The 19,588-nt window shown below is 50.2% G+C and overlaps 1 protein-coding gene across 2 annotated transcripts; it reads left to right on the top strand.

Moving 5' to 3' along the window:
* Nucleotides 1-946: 946 nt before the first annotated feature.
* gatad2ab (GATA zinc finger domain containing 2Ab) lies at nucleotides 947-19,273 on the top strand. 2 transcript variants are annotated; one of them, XM_040184576.2, is made up of 11 exons: nucleotides 947-1,222; nucleotides 11,047-11,358; nucleotides 14,217-14,340; nucleotides 14,443-14,574; nucleotides 14,683-14,754; nucleotides 14,841-14,957; nucleotides 15,056-15,256; nucleotides 15,974-16,223; nucleotides 16,313-16,701; nucleotides 16,792-17,020; nucleotides 17,125-19,273. In XM_040184576.2, exons 2-11 carry the CDS (start codon nucleotides 11,060-11,062, stop codon nucleotides 17,256-17,258), a joined length of 1,947 nt encoding a protein of 648 aa, XP_040040510.2. In that variant the 5' UTR covers nucleotides 947-1,222; nucleotides 11,047-11,059; the 3' UTR covers nucleotides 17,259-19,273. The 2 variants fall into 2 exon arrangements, with proteins under 2 accessions (XP_040040510.2, XP_040040509.2); XM_040184575.2 differs by having other exon boundaries at nucleotides 1,142-1,543.
* The last annotated feature ends 315 nt before the right edge of the window (nucleotides 19,274-19,588 follow it).

Below are 19,588 nucleotides of genomic sequence, written 5' to 3'. Positions count from 1 at the left end.
TGAGCAGCCAGGACACATAAATATCTCAGCGAGAGATGATAACCACAGGAATTTCCACACCAGCACCCACTTACCTGCATGGTGAGTTAATCATGTGGTCCAGAGGTGTCACATGATGCGCTGGTGGCTATGCGTTCACGCACCTCAGAGAAGTTTGACACTGGACTCTTAACAGCAGTAGTAGCTAGTATCCATTGATCCTGTTGCCATGGAGACCGATCTACTAAAATGTCTACTTGGCAATCAATGAATCCGATTCTGCCTCAACTGGCATCTGGCAGGAAAAATGTCTGTTTGAATATCGAGCGTAAACAGTCACGCAGATTATATTTTATGCATGTAAGCGAAACCCGTATATACACACACATACATTTAGGTTCAACATGATGGTAATAAAGGTTTATGAATCACTGACTCACGTATTATAATGTGCACCAAACTAAAGAACCAAACAGTGTGATGCTTTGAAGAGGGGCATTACTGTTCTAGTTAATTGGGATCTAGTGGTGATTGAGAAAAGGGAGACATAACAGTGAAACCTAAATGCAGGGACTGACTATCTGATAATTAATAGAAGGTAAAACATCTACATCTACGGGTCAAATTAGCAGGACCAAAAAATGTTTGCCTTTGTTTATGTATCACAATTTGCAGTGAGGAGGAGGAAGTGTAAGTTTGGATAAGGTAACCAAGTATGGCTAAGTGCATTATTTGAAATCTTTATTTCATGTTTTTGGAGTAGAAGCACACACATGAGTTTCTGTCACAAGAAAGCACTTTATTGTTATAGATGACCCAACAAAGTCAATAGGTAGCAGACAATAACAGCTTCTGGTCGTAAGATTAAACTGTGGGGTTTAATTACCCGAGTTGGCTACTGTTTGGGGACTTTATGTTGCCATTAAATACTCGTCCTCCCCCTGTTTTTTTATTTGTTTCGTTTCATTCTCCCTTCACGTGCTGTCTCTTCCGTCTTCTTCCGAACGCAACATTTATCCTCGCGGCCCAGCAGTGGGCGGTTTTAACATTTCCGAGGTGTGTGTGAACGCAGCATGACGCCGTCCGCGGTGGCTCGTTACATTATCAGCCGGAGTGGCAGCGGACAGCAGAGAGGGGATCCCCGGGATTTTTTTTTTTTTTACGCCGAAGCCACCGCGTTACTAACATCAAACATCTGAACATCGCGTGGGGGGAAACTCGGCCAAGCATCCTCCTAGACTTCGTAAGTCCACACTTTACATTATCGCGTCAACTAATCCCATATTTACATTTTCAATTAGCTCAATTATTACGGCGAAGTTGAGTTTTCTTTTCTTTTTTTTTTTCTTCCTCTGTCGGCGTTAGCGCTGCTAACGTTAAGTTAAGCTAACTAGCATAGCCTAAGCTAACGTGCAAGGTAACAGTTTGTGTGTCGCTCGGCTACACGCATACACCTAGCGAGCACGGACCGCCGAGGACAAACCGCCTCGAAAGTCGATGAATATTTAAACAAACTTCTCCCCCGGCAAACTTGTACAGTGATGCATCTCTAGTGTGATATAATGTAAGTTATTTTTATAGTTTAACCCTCATTACGCTACAGGACTCTGTGACGGAACAGCGTCTGAGCGCAATCAACGCTTCATTACGGGTGAATACGTTTAGCGGCTGTCTGTCTGGGGCAGCCGAGTGTCCAGGGAGTTAGCGCTAGCAGGCTAACCTAGCTCGCTAGCTAGCCCCTCGACACTTTAGCTGGGTTGGGGTCGGTTTCATTGTCTGTCGCGTGTCGCTATTCCGGACGCGTGTGGACCTCGAAGCTAACTTATCACAACACGCAGGCTTGCGTTTATACGCGCGACGTGCCTCGTTGTTCGGAGACTTTCTGGTAATCTCTGTACCCGGTGGTAACGACTGTTAGCTCGCGTCGGCTAGCCACTCGTCTCGTAGCCGGACAGATGGACAGGTTGTTGTTGGCAAGTTAACGTTAGCATGGGGTAGCTTGTTGTTGTTGACGACGAGTTAGTTGGAAATAATGGGGACATTATTTGGGTGAAGTCGGGTCACGGAAGTTCATGAACACAATAACCAGTATCGTCGCCGGTTGTCGCCAAGCCGACTGTTCTCAGCCGCGGATGGCCACGATTACCGCTTCATCGGCCACTGATCTCAGAACTTTGTCGGATTAGCTCGACCGTGAAAAGCCTTTTTATGGAGGCGCAATGGTGGACGGCGGTGCCTCCGTTCGGGGTGTGAGTGTGTGTGTGTGTCCGTCCGCGACGGTGTGGTAGCGATCGACCCACTACAGACGACCAGACGCGTTCTCCGTGTCTCCGCCAGAACACCAACAGTTTTGAGAACATGAGATGAAATTCACCACTTTATCACTGTAATGAGGTGTCCTGTGCTCAAGTCTAAGGGCACGCTGAACACGCACTGCGCCGTTCACTTCCGGTCCAGCACTGCGAGGCCGTGACGTGATGGGATAATGTCATGTGGATTGTGAGATACATCCGACTTATTGTAGCATTTGAGGATCTTTTTTTCCACAGCGTCCACAGCGAGGTGGCAATGAACCCCGGGTCTTGTTGTTAATGAGTGGTCGGTTCAAATCCGTTGTCTCTTCACCTGTCTTTGAGGTGCGTTTGGGATGACCTGCAGCACTGTACATCCCTGCGTATGCTGGAGAAGTGCCCCCCTTTCTAGAGGAGTATTTGCACCCTCGGCTAGTGATGGGGCACACGTGTCGCTTTGCATTTTTGTGATTGGCCTTGGATCCGCCCGAGGAGTGGCGCCTCTAATGAAAAACCCTGACTGGACAGGCGTGACTCCAAATCCACTCCTTCATTCCGCTCGATCAAGGCTGAAACGTTTTGATGACACATCTTATTTTCCATCTCACACCAGGTTTCGTTAATTGTGTCTTACAGATTAAAAGGCACGTTGCTCATTGTTAAGGCTATGCATATCTATATTTCTTATTTTGAGCAGTGGTTATACACACAATCACAACCATACACGAGGGCATCATGCTCAGAGACTAAAGACGATGCTGAATCCCCTGTGAGGATAAAGTTCCAGATCCAAAACATCTGGAATGAGGCAACAACAGCCAGGGGAGGGAGAAATGCTGAATGAGATGGGGTCCCAGGATTGGTAATGGTCCGGCACCGAGAAGCCTGAGTGAAAAAAGAGGACAGGGTGCAAAAATAGTTAACCCGCCCTGTCCGTTTGCATCAAATGCCAGCGGCAGTGAGTAGTTCTTTCGGCCACTGGGTCTCGGGTGATTCACGCAGCCCAAGGGGAGCAATTCTTGGAGATTTGGCTGACCGGTTTCTTGTTTGCCCTGTTGGACTTCATATTGATTCAAGCATACGTGTTAACAGCGTGACCAACCTCCCTGCAAGAGGTACGTTTGGGGGTGATGAGTTGAGCGTGGCCTTTTCGTGATAACACAAATACTACGTTCACTACAAACCACTGTACAGTGAGTAAAAACCAGCTTATAGCCACAACGGTCCAATCGCATGACGCCCAATGAAATACTGCATTTAGTTTTCCCCTCAGTGCACAGCAGTACGGCATAGCAACATGTCCTGACACCTGTATTATCAGTTTGGTAACCAAGTCTGCTAAACATCCATCTACCTGCCAGCCCTAACATGCCAACTTGGACGGGTAACGTCTCATGTGGATTGTGTGAACATGTATTTTCATAGTCATCAAAACAAGGGTTCACACCAGTAAGTTTCCCAGTTTATGACGACCACAATGAGGTGTTTTTTCACTAGAGTGCACAGCCAAATCCCGGCTCCAGACAATTTTCTGTTGGCGGCAATGGCGGCGCACGGATCATCGCGTGAGATGCAAGTAGCATGTAAAGCAACGCTGAGGCATTAACCACCAAAGACTGGCTTTGCGTTAAACACGCTAGCTTGATGAACATACCATGTGGATGCTGGTTTAAATAAATGTTGTTGAACGCTTGTGGATGGCTGGGGTTAAACGCTGGGTTCGGTGGTGACGTGCACGCGTTTTTTGGCGTTGGGCAGAATCCGGTGAAGTTTTATGTTGTCGCGCGAGATGAAAGATGAAACAAAAATGCCTGAAATGGTCGGCAGTTTCTGTGACGGGTTCGGCACACGCCATCGGTTGTCTTCAGCGCTGCATGAGGAAATGAATGACCTGGTTATCATTCCTGAAGCACACCGTCATTCAGAATGCCCCTAATGAATGAGTCCATCATCCAGCGCCTATCGTGAGGAAAATTGTGATATTCTAGACCAGTTGTTCTTGGGTATGATGGCACATATCATGGTTTTAAGAAATAACCTGGGCATTGAATTATTTTTTTTTTTTGCTGCATCTAAAATCGATCAAATAGGAGAAAGTTTGGTACTTAAAAAACAACAACTACTAGTCCAGGTCGGAAAGGTCACACATGCTTGTAGTTTCTTCCTTGATGAAGAACCGCTTCATATTCTCTGATTACAATACAAATCATTATTATGTTTGAGTGCAAACTCGACTCCTGTCATTAGCTCCTGCTGTTCTTCACCCCTGTTTTGGAAACGGGCAGACCAGCTTTAATCGCTCATAAACATGCTCATGTGGGTTTCAAGTGGAGTAAAACCCCCAAACTCAAATGTCTGAGAATGGAATTTTTAATGTGGAGGAGTTGTTGTTATTACATCCATGACCTGTTGCGTGTGCTGACAAGTACAACAGGAGCTTGGCCACACCCGTGGTGATTTGGGGTTTGCCCACGTAAAGGCTCATCTTGTGCCACGGATTGTCGTTTAAACTTAATTATGCAGCCTTGTTTCATTAACGGTTGTGGGTGTCCTCCGATAAAAAAAAAAGATTTTGACAATTTTGATAGAATGCGTGTTTGTTTATGACTGCTGTGACTCCAGTAAGAAAAGGCACGCTCATTCGTAAAGCTGGTTTGGCATAGATACCGTATACCTGTATGCTGGCTAATAATGCCCCAGAAGACCAGTCGACCTCAGCTTCAATTTGCAAGCAGTTAATTTCCAATTACCACCAGTCTGTGCACCGGAAATCCTTTTTTAATTACTTTTTCATATCTGAATCCGCTGCTGATCACTGTTTTAATTCTCTCCGTTCTAACAGTTAGTGAAAGTCATTTAAAAAAAAAAATGTGACAAGCGACCCCACTTTGCCCGGCTGTGATCTTCAGCGTTGTGCGCTGCTGATGCACAGCTCCTGGTTATCCTGTCGGGTACACGGTATTTCTGTGCACCATTCACCTCCCTCCCTTCTCTCCCCACTCTGGTCACTTCCTGCCACCGTCCATTTCTGAGAAATGTAATCTGATAGCAGTCTGCTTGTGTCCTGGCCCTCCAGTCTGCATGTGGGTACGTGCTTCTGGTTTTATAGGATTATGCAGTAACCATTTGGAAGCAATTTGGCTGCAATTGGAGATTATCCCCGTCTGTTATAGCGAGTGAACATTTGTGTTTAGAAAGTGTATCCATTGATTTTAGGCTTAAAACTGCGGCAGACGGTTGACTAGTGATTATAAGTTGCTTAAGAACGCCATGACCTCCACATTCTTTGTGTCATTCTATGGTCAGTAAATGATGTCTGGTGCAATGGCTCGAAAGGCCACCGAGGGCTTTTATGCATTGCACATGTGGGACTACACGGGCCCGCCAATCCCCGAAGAGATGCAGGAAGGATGCGTCCTTTCTATTTGTGACTTAGTTTTCAGGATGGAACAGAGTATTCGTCCCAAACCGCCCTGTCCGTGTGGCATGTGACCCAAACAGTCGTTTGTGTCCCACAACAAGTTAAGCGGAAATGTGTATCCGGGTGCACGAGGTGTCGATCGTCAGCTGTCTTAGCTGTTAGTGTGATTGTTTGTGATATCTTTTTTTTTTTAATGCCCTTTTCCCATCGACACCATGTCAGAATTTAAATTCTGTAGGAAGAATTACGCCCAGCCAGCCACTGGTGAACGTTAAAGAATATTTCAATAAACATTTTTTGCTTTCTGCACTTGTAACCGACCCCGAGACCCCAAATCAAACATACCAAACATTGAGTACGGCTTCCCCTTTAGTTGGTCCTCTCTCTTTGTAACAATAAAGTACATCAGTGTGTTCTAATGTGTTGTCACGCATTGATAAGTGCTGCGCCTGCTTTCATTTCCGGGGCTTGTTGTCGTTGTCACGTTGCTGAGGGAGAATCCAGGTGGAGACATGCGCACACATAGAGACACTATGTGTGGCCCGGGCTCCCTCTTGCTCACACACACACACACACACACACACACACACACACACACACACACACACACACACACACACACACAGGCAGCCTGGCAGATTCAGGGTTAAAGGCTTCCATTTTGTTAGGTAACACCCTAATGGTCTGATCTGTCAGTGGCGTTAAAATGGCAGGGGCTTAACCCTTGGCGTTCGGGACACAACCAGTAGGAACGCGCACACACACACACACACACACACACACTCTGGGCTGGCCGAGCCCACAGCAGAACGACTCAGGAGGAGGGGAGTGTGTGAGGCAGGGAAGGGTGGAAGGAAGGACGAAGCAGTGAGGGAGAGCGAAGACAAGGAAGAGTATTTTTCACTTGGGTACAGTTTGGTTATGGCTCCGCTAACCACATGCGCTCTGCGCCCTCCTCCCTCCCCCAACTGTGGCACCACCTCAGCGAAGTCCCTGCCCCCACTCCTAGTTCGCTGAGCACGGATTAGCATAGGTAGTCAGATTTTATTTTTCTTCTAATTAAGCGATATCCCAAAGGGAAAAAAGCGTGGCTCTGATAGCCTGAAATTATTTTGTAATTAAAAAAAAAAAAAAAAACATTTTAATGAGTCCGATTAGGTGTAATTAAAGTGGAAGTAACCTTTGTGGCGATGAGTAGTAAACAATCACCATGAATCTTAGATATTCACCGCCTCGTCATGTGCTACTTTCAGCTAATTCAATATTACCAAAAGCAGGTTAGCTTAGCCACTGCTTTTTATTGAGCGATACTAATCCATACACATATTGCTTTTATTGTACCATATACTTGTTGTTTCCCCCCCACTGAACCCCAAGGACGCTGTTGGAAAGCCTCAGTATTTTTAAAATGGCTGTTAATGTGTTGGCGGGCTGGGCCCGGTCCCAGTGGGGAGATCATTAGGGTTGGAGATGAGAGCCTTGCGTGCTGCTTGGAGGGGCGTTTGCCATTGATCCGCTTTCTGTGAACTACCGGACGCTCTAGAATAAAACCTGTAGTGTCAATCGAGGCCACAAGATTTCCATTTTTCATTCGGTCAATAGCATCTTATCCTGCATCCTATCCGGCTGCACTAAGCGCCACATGCCCCCATCGAATTTTAAGAAGCTTCATTTTAGCCCGGGAAGATAAATGGCCATTTATTAAGCGCATCGATTTTTGAGCCGGCGTGCTTTGATGCAGTTACTGTTTAGTAAATTAAACGACTTTGTACAATGGTTTCGGTGGGCAGTAGAAACGCCCTCGTCCTTTGTTTTGTTGCAAGATGGGCTTTGCCCTTAGGCCTTATTATTCTGAATAAAACGAGAGGGACACGCGTGCACTCCTCCTCCACGGTCTCCCGGGAGGAGCAGACGCAGATCACTAATCACTGGCGGCAATCTCCTGCTCTCCTTCTCACCCTTTCGCCATTTTCCTGTGCTGTTGTAACGCGGTAATGGGTTTGCATTTCAAAGTGATGTATCTTCATGAGGTGAGATTAGGTGGCAAGCGCCTTTTCACACAATGTGGATAACAAAGACCGGCATCCCAAATAAATCATCATTCTCAAAATGACACACAGTGGCATTGCACCGTCACTGCTCAGAAAGGAAGGTGGCCAAAAACGGCAATTTAGTTTCAGCAACTCAAACAACCCAAAAGTGAAGCCTGGTTTCCTGCCCGGCGACCACTTTTTGAAAAGGTTAACGCTGGAACCTGTGTAGAGAATGTTTGTTCAATGTGTCACCAACGTTATGCGGATGCCTTTTTTGTGACGTATCCACTCAAGGGTTCAGCTTTGAACTCTGTGCTTGGATTTCCTGCCATAAACTGGAAGCGCGCCACGCAGATAAGACGCGCATCCAAAATCAACAGGAAGACAGTCACGTGTTCTCGTTTCAGGAGCAGACGGTTTCTGAACCCGATTTTTTTTTTTTTAGAAAAGGCCTGAGTTTCCTGTAATCCGAGCCTGGCCCTCGACTGCATGCCCCCCTCCCCCCGCCCCCCCTCCTGCGTGACTCGTAAATCAAAGTAGTGTAATGCGACGAGGCTGGCCGGACCGATGGTGTGAAACGGATACCGGGGCGGACCTCTGATCCACAATTGTGGACGTGAAGAGGCAGCGCTGCTCCGGGCCCGAGCGGTCCGGGGTGGGCGGCGGCTCCCTGTGGACTTCATGATGGACAAGTCGGGCGCGTCCGTGAGATTGTAGTGTCAGTTTCACTTGGTTTTACACGCTGGATGGATGCAGCTCTGGGAGTAGCGTAACTGGCAGGAACGCTTCGAGCATTGAGTGTGGATCTTTCTTTCAGCTGATTGCCTGTCAGTGGAAAACAAAATCCTGATGTCCAATTTCCATCAAAATTGACGTCTGAGCCCAAGTGGGCGACGGAACCACCACCGGCTTCGGTGCGGCGGCTGATGTTGCAAAAAGCATCATTATGGCGACGTGCGCTGAATGTGATGGAACTGCATTTTAACGGTCCCGAGAGGTTCCGATAACCTGGAGTTTGTGAATGTCCTCGGATCTCACATCCCGGCCTCGGGGCTCCTTTGTAGAATCAAGGCGCTGAATAGACAATGGGCTCCCTTCACTAAAAGGCCCGGTGAACTCGAGCGTGACGCAACAATCGGTGCCAGCACACACGGTAACTTTGGAGTGCGCACACACCACCCGTAATCACCACACATGCGCGAGCGACGGCTTAATTCGGTGTGTTCCACGCGCGTTGCTTAGCAGCCGCGCGGCTCTCCCGGGACAAAGGAAGCCGTCGCCAACCTGAGGACCCCCCCTCCTGTGTCCTCCCAAAGAGTTTAATCACTTTGTACACGGCTCGGTCCACTGCCACACCGACGCAGCTGCGTCTTCTCAATCTTACAGGAAAGTGCGGATTCTGAAGCCGTGTGTGTGTGTCTGTGTCGACATAACAACCCACTGTCGTCTCTGGCGGATAGACGGCCTTTGTGTCCACGGCTGGTACAGCGGGACACATCTGTCCGTGTCAGTGCTTTTGCCGCGTAGTTGTTTCGTTTGGGATGTTTTTTGGGTTAGTGTGTCTCGTCTCCAGTGAAGGAGGAAGCAAAAACTTTGCAGATGTGCAGAAAACAAGCTGCAACCGTGCTGCAGACGGCGGGTTGTCGAAATTGCTGGAGAGCAGATCTGCGTGCGTTGCTTTGCGGTGGATGTGCGTAGGATTCTTCCGGGGAATTGCGACCTTTTCTTTGGACTCTTTAAACCTCTTTCAGATATGGATCAAATATTCCGGATGGTGGGCATCAAGATGTTTATGCCTGTCGGCAATCTTTGACTCCTGATTGCAACACCAGTTATTCATACGGCTGACGCGTCCACACCCCAAACGCCCCCACACAAGAGGTCTGTTGGACATGTTTTGAAATGTCCGAAGACAAAGTAAGTCCCATGCCCCTCCTCCCTCCCTGTGTGGGACGTGCCTGTGTCCTCTCAGTCTCCCTCCCTCCCTTCGGCCGCTCTGGCTCTCCAGGGGTTAAACCTGCGTCTTCTCTCAACCAGTCTGAGGAGACCAGTCTGAACCGGTTTTTCGGGGAAGCGCTGTATGTGAGTCTTTGGATAAGGGCATGTGGAGCAGTGATGATGTCACGTGGGACGATGGAGACCTAGAGTCCGCTCTCAGTTCAGATACACAAGGTCCATATTTGGCCCCAAATCACCCACTACCATATCAGATGTACTTCTGTTGTCGACGTGTACTCATCATCATCATTGTTGTTTTCTTCATTATTATGAAAGTGGTGCTTCGTGAGAATGTGCCTGTTCCATAATGAGTGCATGTCCTACATTTGGTTTGCTCCGTGTGGCCCTTTTTTCTGCTGTGTAATACGTGTAATATCCTTCGGTGGGACGCGGTGAGATTTGGGTCAGCATCTGGTGCGCTGGCAGTGACATGGCCGTGTATACGGACAGAACTCCAAAAACAATACTTGCATATTACAAGGAGGATAATTCATGGACTCCCGCGCCGTGTTTGGTTTGTAAATCCGGTGATGTCTTTATGAAACAAACACATTAATGGCATCTCTATTAGTCTGGAATAAAATGTTGTTGATATGGCAATACTCCCATCAAAGTGATTTAACCAGCGTCTGTCATCCTAAACCATGATACTGTAGATGTCCTTTAGCACTGACCCTGTACAGCTGGCAATGCAGGCCTCTAGTTTTGTCTCTATTTCAAATAAAATTGAGATTTCAGTGCTCCTGCTGCATTGTTTATTTCAGGCTCGCTTGGTCCTAATCCGTCGGCACGGTTACGGTCCACTTCGGTCCAGTTGCACAACTGTGCTTTGTTCTCAACGGACCTGTGCAGAGTTCTAGGTTGCTTCTACTCAAGTGATAGAAATATTACAAAACAAAGGAGCGCCTTGTCATTTATTGGAATAACAGGTCCACCTTAACTGCGAGTCTAGCGTGCGTGCGTGCGTGCGTGTGTGTGTGTGACACGATGATGAGCTGTGGCTAACTTCTATTTAATCAGCAGGTTTCTCCGGCTTTTAAAACATGGTAATTAGTTTTGTGTTTTGGGAGTCGGAGCATTTATTTGCCTTCTAATAAACTGTATGTACACACACACACACACACAATGCGCTGCTACCTTTTTGCCCACTCGGTGAAACCTCTACCATAATGATGCGGTGAAGCTTTTATTTATATCCATCTGCTGTGCAAACCGGTACTGTGCCATCTAATTTGAATCCACTCGCACGGCCCCGAGGTAGCCGGTTCTACTTGTTTACGCGGTCTTATTGCATACCAACCGTCCCCCGTGTCCCCCCCCCCAGGGTGAGAGCAGCCATGTCAGAGGAGGCGGTGCGTCAAACGCGCAGCCAGAAGCGGGCTCTGGAGAAGGACCACGTGGCTCCCCTGGAGCCCCCGGAGGACGCGGACAGCAAACGGGTCAAGCTGGAGAAGGGCGACGCGGCGGGAGCGCCCCTCCCGGCCGCGGCGGGATCCGGGGATGAGGGCGACAAGCCGAGCAGCGAGCACGCCGCCCGGGTCCCGGCCAGCATCCTGAAAGCTGGGGAGGTGAAGGCCACCATCAAAGTGGAGGTGCTGACCGGAGACGAGCCCGTCGACATGAGCACGTCCAAGAGGTGAGCGGAGGAACCGAGGCCTGGAACGCTTGATCTGTTGCTGTTATGTGGGGGGGGCTTTGCATCATCGAGGAACATAATTGTTGTTCCGTTGACAGTGACCAGTTGCAGCTATTCCTGCTTGCTGGGCTCCGGTGCTGCAGAATAAACTCAATAAAACATGTTGGGTCAAGAAGCACTATAGTTAAGTTTACAACCGCTCACTTTATGTGAGGGTGTAAGATGCAAAGAAGCGGACTGTAGTCCAGTGTCCGTACTTCTGTGCTGCTGTTTGGCCATCGCTTGGGTAAAAAGGAGGAGGCTGTGAATGGCGAGCGGCGCTTCACACGAGCCGAGGCCAAACTATTTCCCTGCATTTCTGCGCAGGAGTTTGTTTGAAAACTTGTGATTATTTATGCACTCCAGGCGTCGGCTTTCGCGCCTGCAGGCGCCGTTGCGGGTCGCGATCGTGTCTGCCGGAGTTTCGGGTTTCTCTCTTCACTTTGCACCAGCGAGTGGTCTGACAGGAGCCGTACAGGAAGTCGCTGTGTGGTCGTCGGCAGCCTGCCCCCATTTTGTGAAGTTTTGAGGGCCGGGCTCCATTTTCTGCCTCGGCAGCACCTGAACTCTGCCTCACACTTCACACAAAATGAAGGCTGCGTGTCACAAACTGGTTCCAACTGGCCGTTGCCATGGTTTCCACATTGGAAGGAGCCGTTGGAGGAAGGAGGGGGGGGGAGGTGGGCGTGTCACATGACCACACAGAGAAAATGTCCCGTGTTTGTAAGGCCGATGGATGCACACACGGACGTGACGGTTAAAGCGGAACAGAGAGGGGATTCAGCTCTGAGCGCGGCGGCCCTGCGTGTGGCGTGACCTTTGACCCCCTGTTTAACCCCCAGCATGTGTTTGCGCGCTCTCTCCCCGCGAAGGTGGCCGCCTTATTGTTGTTTGCTGCAGAGTTTGTATAAATGCAGCGCGAGCCGACGTGTTGAGTTGTTTCTCGTAATGGAAAGCGTTTCTCCCTTCTGCTGTTTTACATTTTACATTTGAATAAATATGTGACTGAACTCTTTTTTTTGGGGGGGGGGTGTCCATCTGTTTCATGTTTTTTTAAATGACTATGGACCATCTCACTGCGCCCAATAAGGACTGATTCAGCAACCCGGCGGTCGGGTCGGCGGGAGGCCGGGACATGCAGAAACTCTGGAGCTTACGTAACAAAGCTGCCGTGTGTTGTGACGCTGGATTAAGCTGGTGGATACAGAGAGCAGCAGCCAGTCGGCCCACAGAGCCTCTGCGTCACCCGTCTGTGATGCTGGTCGTTTCCGCCACGGTTTACCATGTCGCATGCGAGCGAAGGGAGCCGCAGGACTCGGGAGGAGAGCAAAGGCTTCAGCGCTTTGGTAAATGGAATGACCCGAAAACCAAAAAAAAATAGGATGCGCAACAGTGTTGGGCCACAGGTGGGTAAGACTAGTCTAACACGTGTGCAGAAAATGATCTGATAACGTGGAAGCAGGTTGGCGCGTGCACGCACTGACGCCCCGTGCGTCTGGCCGTGCACACACTTATCGGAAACGTCTTCCTCTCCAGGAAGTGCGAGGCATCCACGACGTTTCCTCGTCTCCTAAGCCGAGGTGCAAAGTTAAACAGTAGTTTGTTGCGGTTCGTGTTGTGATTGCTTGTCTGCAGAAAGTCTCATCTCCCGATGCGAGTACAAACCACACGGCAGAGAGGCGACTCTTCTGAAGCGAGCGCCTCTGTTGAGGGAAACCGTTGCACAGCTGTTGCGAGGATCGAAACGATCGCAGAGAAGTGTGTGTTTGTGTGTGCGTGCAAAAGTGCGAAGAACTGAGTCCGTGAGTTGGAGAATAGAAGACGAACAAGTAAGCAAGCGTGGGGGAGGGGACGTGTGAAGGAGTGAGTGAGTGAGTGACTGAGTGAGAGAGAGTGTGTACACAATAGGTTGGCTCCGGGCCATGTATTCCCCTCCCCCCTCTTCTCTCCCCCCTCCTCCCGGCCCCCCCCTCACTGTCACCCTCTCCACTGTCTCCACCGGAGCTCGGCTTGTGACTTTGGCGTCGGCAGCTGGGAGGGAGGCCAGAGGCGAGGCCCAGGCTGTGCCGATGCAGCTAGGCCACAGGCCTCGCCGCGGAGGGAGGGGAGGGGAGGGGGGGGGAGGCCTCGCCGCGGAGGTAGGCGAGGGGTGAGGCCCTGTGTCGGTGGCAAACGTGGGCCCAAGCTCGAAGCCTGCCGTCCGAACAATTACGTAAGCCGGCTGCGCGTTTGCGTGCACGGCTTCTCATGACTTCTTACACGCCGTCATCCGGCGGGTCGCCGACCTCATAGACCCCCGCTGTGAAGGAGGCAGTTTTGTTCCCCACACGCCAAAAAATGACAACCACCCCTTTTACTTGTAATCTCCACCCCTCCCAGGATGGAGGCCTACGCAGCTCGCCACTAGTGGCCCTTTGTTCCGCTGAGTCCTCAGGAAAAGCCACTTAACGTTTTATCAAAGGCTTTAAGTCTTTTCTTCTGTAAAAAAAACCAAACGGCTGCCCTGTGGTTGGCGTGTTGTCGTGGTCGGCCGTGTCTGTGGCGAGGAAGAGGGCAGGAAGTGTGTGTTGTGTGACGCCACGTAATGGCTGGTTGTGATCTCCCCTGTGCCGCCATTACTCCATTATTGATCTCCTGGCTCTTGTCTTCTTGTGTGTCCCAGCACACATTTGCGCCGCGGCGGGTCGGTGATGTCATTTGCTTCACACCGCCACCTACTGGCCGTGAGGCAGAACCGCAGAAGTTCACGGCAGTCTGTGCGTTGTTCAGTCTCATGACAGACGAGACAAATCCTCAACGGGGTCGTTTTCTCCCCTCAGCGACGTGAAGAGTGAGCGGCAGCCGGCGTCGCCGGATGATGTCATCGTGCTGTCGGACAACGAGTCGTCCAGCCCTCTCATGAACGGCCACTGCTTCTCCAAGACCGACACGGATAAACTCATGGTAGGAGAACGCCGTTTACTTTTTTGGCCAACGGTGATGAACGTCCGCTAACTTTTCCCCTCCCCTTTTTTTTTTTTTGTTAATCCAATGTGGCGTCCGTAGAAGAGTTCTCCTGAGGAGAGGGAGTGCATCATCAAACAGCTGAAGGAGGAACTGAGACTCCAGGAGGCCAAGCTGGTGCTGCTCAAGAAACTGCGACAGAGCCAGATCCAGAAGGAGAGCAATGTGCAGAAGGTAAAACCCATCGGCAGGAATCTTTTGTATCTGCTGCTACTACTGTTTTTCTTAAAACGTATGCGTATCCATTTCTTGAGAGTAATGTTGCACTGCGTTCATGTCCAGTTGGGTGGCGCTGCGGCCACTCCTCCTCCTCTGGTGAGAGGTAGCATCACATCCAGCAAAGGACCCCTCCAGGTAGCTGCGCCTCGTTCCGGCCGATCTCGAGTCACTGGGCTTTCCTGTTCTGTCCTGAATGTTAAGACGCTCTGTTGTGTTCACAGGTGACCGGTCGAAGCTCGGGCACGGTGATCCCTCCTCCTTTGGTGCGGGGAGGGCAACACATGCCGTCCAAACAAAACTCTCAGATAGTCATGCCACCCCTGGTCAGAGGGGCCCAGGTGAGCGGGGCGGGGTGGGGGGGCTCTGAAGCACTCGCCCAAAGGAAGCGAGTCGAAGGGCTCTTTGTTAACCTCTGGTTTTTCCTCTTCACCGTCAGCCCATCGCAGTGACTCCCCAGCAGATAGCCAGTCTACGCCAGCAGCAGCATCAGCACAGCGGCTCGGGGCCCCCGCCGCTCCTGCTGGCTCCCAGGGCCTCTGTGCCCAATGTCCAGGTTCAGGGCCAGAGGATCATTCAGCAGGGACTCATCCGGGTGGCTAACGTGGCCAACAATAATGTCATGGTCAACATCCCGCAGGTGAAGACACGAGCGCGACACTCATAGAAACGGAAATTAATATTTATGCATGTTGCATGTTTTAACTGTAGCACAATTTTGGGAGAAAGTCATTAATTTTATTTTGCACTTTAATGAGATTTGTTCTTTGTCTTTAGTCAAATCGCTTCATTCCAATTTTGTATTATTAACCCACCGAAGTATTCTTAGCAATAGTCCAGCAGCTCTCAGGCGCGCGCACACACACACACACACACACACACAGCGAGAATCACGGGGCTTTGTCTTCTGTAATGATCTCATTCCAAAATTAGAAATGTATTGAAAAAAGGTTCACTCCATGTTTGTCGGTGTTTAGCATTTTACAAACTACATTTCCTCTTCAGTCAGAGGCCGTTTATTCTCCCACACGCACTTCAAGCATTCTCAACACCACTCAAAATCCCATTAATTAAACCACATTAACCCCAGATTAGATGCTTGCTAGTATGTTGCCTTTTTATTTATTTTTGTTGCATCCGCCACAACGAAGAGAAGCCAAGAGAAAAGGGAGCTGGACTGAATGTCTTCAATCCATAAAAGCTGCTGCATCATTAAATATGGATGTGTTATTGTTGACGTGCACGGACCTTTACCAACCGACCGTTATCGTGTTGAATATGGATCCTGTCATAATGGCAAGGCATAGATCCCCCACCCGCCTCCTGCTGAAGTGCGTTCTGTTGTGTTTGTGTCCAGGCCTCTCCGACCAGCCTCAAAGGCTCTTCAGTGTCGCCCAACTCCAACCTCAACGACTCCCCGGCCAGCCGGCAGGCGGCCGCCAAGCTCGCCCTGCGCAAGCAGCTGGAGAAGACGCTGCTGGAGATCCCCCCGCCCAAGCCCCCGGCCCCCGAGTTCAACTTCCTGCCCTCGGCGGCCAATAACGAGTTCATCTACTTGTTGGGGCTGGAGGAGGTGGTGCAAAAGCTTCTGGAGATGCACGGCAGGGGTGGGTACAGCTTCCCCCTCCGCGAGTACGTTGGTGCTCCTGGTGTGTCGCATGTTCTCTGAAGGAGCTTCCTGTTTCCCAAAAAATAGGTAATCTGGGCTCGGCCGCCGCCATTGCAAGCTGCATTCCCAAAGAGCCATACACGTGCGCCCAGTGCAAGACGGACTTTACGTCCCGCTGGAGAAAGGAGAAGGCCGGGACCGTCCTCTGTGACCAGTGCATGTCGTCCAATCAGAAGAAGGCCCTGAAGGCCGAGCACACCAACCGGCTGAAGGCGGCCTTCGTGAAGGCCCTGCAGCAGGAGCAGGAGATCGAGCAGCGCATCCTGCAGCAGGCGGCGTCCTCTTCGTCCTCCTCCACTAAATCCACCTCCTCCCCCTCGCTGTCCAAGAGCGAGGTGCTGGTGTCCCAGCAGTACAAGCACGTCCGGGCCGCCATGCAGCACCGGTCCGTGCCGGCGCACCACGGCCACAAGCAGGTGATGCAGATGGACCCACGCTGTTTTTAAAAATTATTTTTAAAAAAGGTGTTCACGTTTATTAACCCCGCCTCGTGTCCCCCCGCACAGTCTCACATGTCACACAACCTCCAGTCGATGGGCGCCCGCGGCGTGGCCCACTCCTTCACCTCCTCCTCCCAGCTGCAGAGCGCGATGGCGGCGGCGGCGGCCCAGCTGGGCAGCAGGGCGGGCAAGCACGCTGCGGCGCGCCCGCTGCAGCAGGGGGCGAAGGTCAGCGCCGGCGGCAGTAACCAGGGCAACGTGGCCGTCTGGAAGAAGCAGAGCGGCGGCAACACGGGTAGGCGTCGCTCGCACGTCCTCTCGTTCGCTGTTATCTCCACCTGCGCCGCGTTGACCACCCCCCCCCCCCCCCCCCTCCCCGATGTGTTTGTCCCCTCACAGGTGTGACCATGGCCTACGTGAACCCCAGCTTGTCTGCCCACAAGACCAGCTCCGCCGTGGAGCGCCAGCGGGAGTACCTGCTGGACATGATTCCCTCCCGCTCCATCTCCCAGGCTGCCAACACATGGAAATAATGCAATATATAATACTATTACCCCCCCCCCCCCCCCCCCCCCTCATATCAATAACAGCAGTCCTCATGATCACTCTATCCAATCCTTTCTGCCGACTCCGCCTCTGGTCCAAACAGCGTTTTCTGGGGGGGGGTTATTCCTTCTGCTCTTTTTCTGCTACCATCCTTGAGTGGACGACAGCTCGGGTTCCTGAGATCCGGATTGAGGGACATGTTTACTGTCGGGGGGGGGGGGGGCGGGGGGGTCCTACATGGGCTCGTACAAACTTCTCCAGCATTGTTGAGTAGTGAGTAGAGACAAATAAACTCCTGGATTTAAGGTGGGAATGAATACACAACCCCCCCCCCTCTCTCCTCCATGCAACCTCTCCATTACTCTCTTCGCCTTACGTCCTTCCCCTCCCACAGTCTGGGCTGGACAGGATTGGGCCCGTGTGGCGGCTGCACCGGAGGAGGAGGAGGAGGGGGGGGGGGGGGGGGGGGGGGGGGCTGTGGTTGAGCTTCGAGGACCCTCCACGACACAATAACTGCTTCAGCTTTGCAAAAACCAAGAAAATGGAGAAAGACAAAAAAAAGGACTAAAAATGATGTGTGCTCTCTCACCCGCGGCGTGGACGAGATACGTGGACGCCGCTGGGTGGTTTTGTACGGCTGACTGTTCATCTGTAAGTCATTTACTGTGTTTGGAATATTGTGCTCCCTGATACTTTGGAAGTGGTCAGAATTCACAGGCTAATGTTACTGTCGAGGTGGTTTTACATCTGCTGGGTTCCATGTCGTGGCCGACTTTTAAATACTTTGTTTTTTCTAAGATAAAGAGGAAGAATGGAGTTTAAGGTGTCACTAACTCATGTAAAGACACGGTATGTTTGGAGGACTATTCGTATTGAATAATGAGAAAAGAAAAAAAAAAGAGAGAAAGAAAGAAAGCGAGAAGAGAGAAAAGCCTTCCAAAGAACTAGTGGAGCCCAAATGGAATCCCTTCTGCTAGAAGGTGTCTAGTTTATTTGAGCCCTCTGGATATTGAGGGTGTGAGGAATGTCATATTAGTGACATTGTTTTTGCTTTTAGTCATAGATTGTGGTGCATTATTTTTCTTCTGTAGACAAACTGTCTCTGGGTTTATTTATAGTGTCTCATGTTAGTTAAGATATATATATATATATATATATATATATATTACGCTCATGTCCCAGGTTTAAGTGGATCACCACTCAACTTCCCACACGTGCGTCCAGTGGCTCCCACTCTCCTCTACGATCAGTTCAGAAACTAGTTATGCAACCCCCCCCCCCATAGCAACACACATCTTCAAATGAAGGTGTGTGTGTGTGTGTGTCGGTTCCTCACACGAGCGTTTCTATCAGGTCGCAGCAGCACAGGATACGCTAGTGTTTGGTTAACAACGTGCTGTCGTTAGTGTCTTGACGCCCGGGGGGGGGTGACAGAGAGAGAGGGATGTGTTTTTAAAAACCTCACACAAAATATTCTGACCATCCGGGCCGTTATCTTCCCCCCCAATAGCGGTCCATTTAGAAAGAGACAGCTCGCTCTCCTGTGTCCAGCCTGCTCTCTTAAGCCCCCCGTTATTATTATTATTATTATTATTATTATTAGGATCCACACTGAAAGGTGGTGCCCCCCTCCCCCCGTACCGTTGGCCTTTCATTTATTATGAAAGCGTTGCCGATGGAAACACAAGCATACAGAGTTTCATGTTTTTATCTTCTTGAATTTGTGTCTACGGTAGCATCGGTAGATCTTCCAGGTTGTACAGAAGTCCCCCCCCCCCCCCAGCTAAGTGTAACCCTCTGCTGTCCTGACTACTGCCTGCTGCTGTCACAATATCACCATTCCGTTTGCTTCTGGGATCGGGGGCTCTGCAGAACCCAGTGCAGTGCTGCCCGAATGGAGGAAAAAAAAAAAAAAAAATGTAAGAAAAGTGTTTGTTTATTTTTGTTTCTTTTGAATTTTTTCTGCTCTATCAAATAATAATAAAACTAATTTTAACCCCTCTGTCGCGGCTGCTTCGCCTGTTCATTCACAGCCTAAATTAAATTCAGTGTTCTCTCCTTCCTCCCCTGAAGCAGAGGACGTTCTTGTCAGGTAGACCGATAACGTTTTGGCTTTTGAGTCTAATATATTGAGTTAAGCTGAACTGAGTGGACGCGCGGCTGCAGAATATAGAACCGGGTTAAGCGCTCGGAGGTTTTCACTTGCAGAGCTCACGTGAGTGCACGTCCATCATCACCAGCCCGTGAAGCCCGTATGGAAGAAGGACTAAAATGCAGAGCGTGCACGCGCACTGATTCGCTGTTAAATTATCTGACC

This window comes from Gasterosteus aculeatus, chromosome 8 (assembly GCF_964276395.1).
Source record: "Gasterosteus aculeatus chromosome 8, fGasAcu3.hap1.1, whole genome shotgun sequence".
Lineage (NCBI taxonomy): Eukaryota > Metazoa > Chordata > Actinopteri > Perciformes > Gasterosteidae > Gasterosteus > Gasterosteus aculeatus.
The sequence above is the reverse complement of the archived record's forward strand: the minus strand, read 5'-3'. Positions and strand labels throughout refer to the sequence as shown.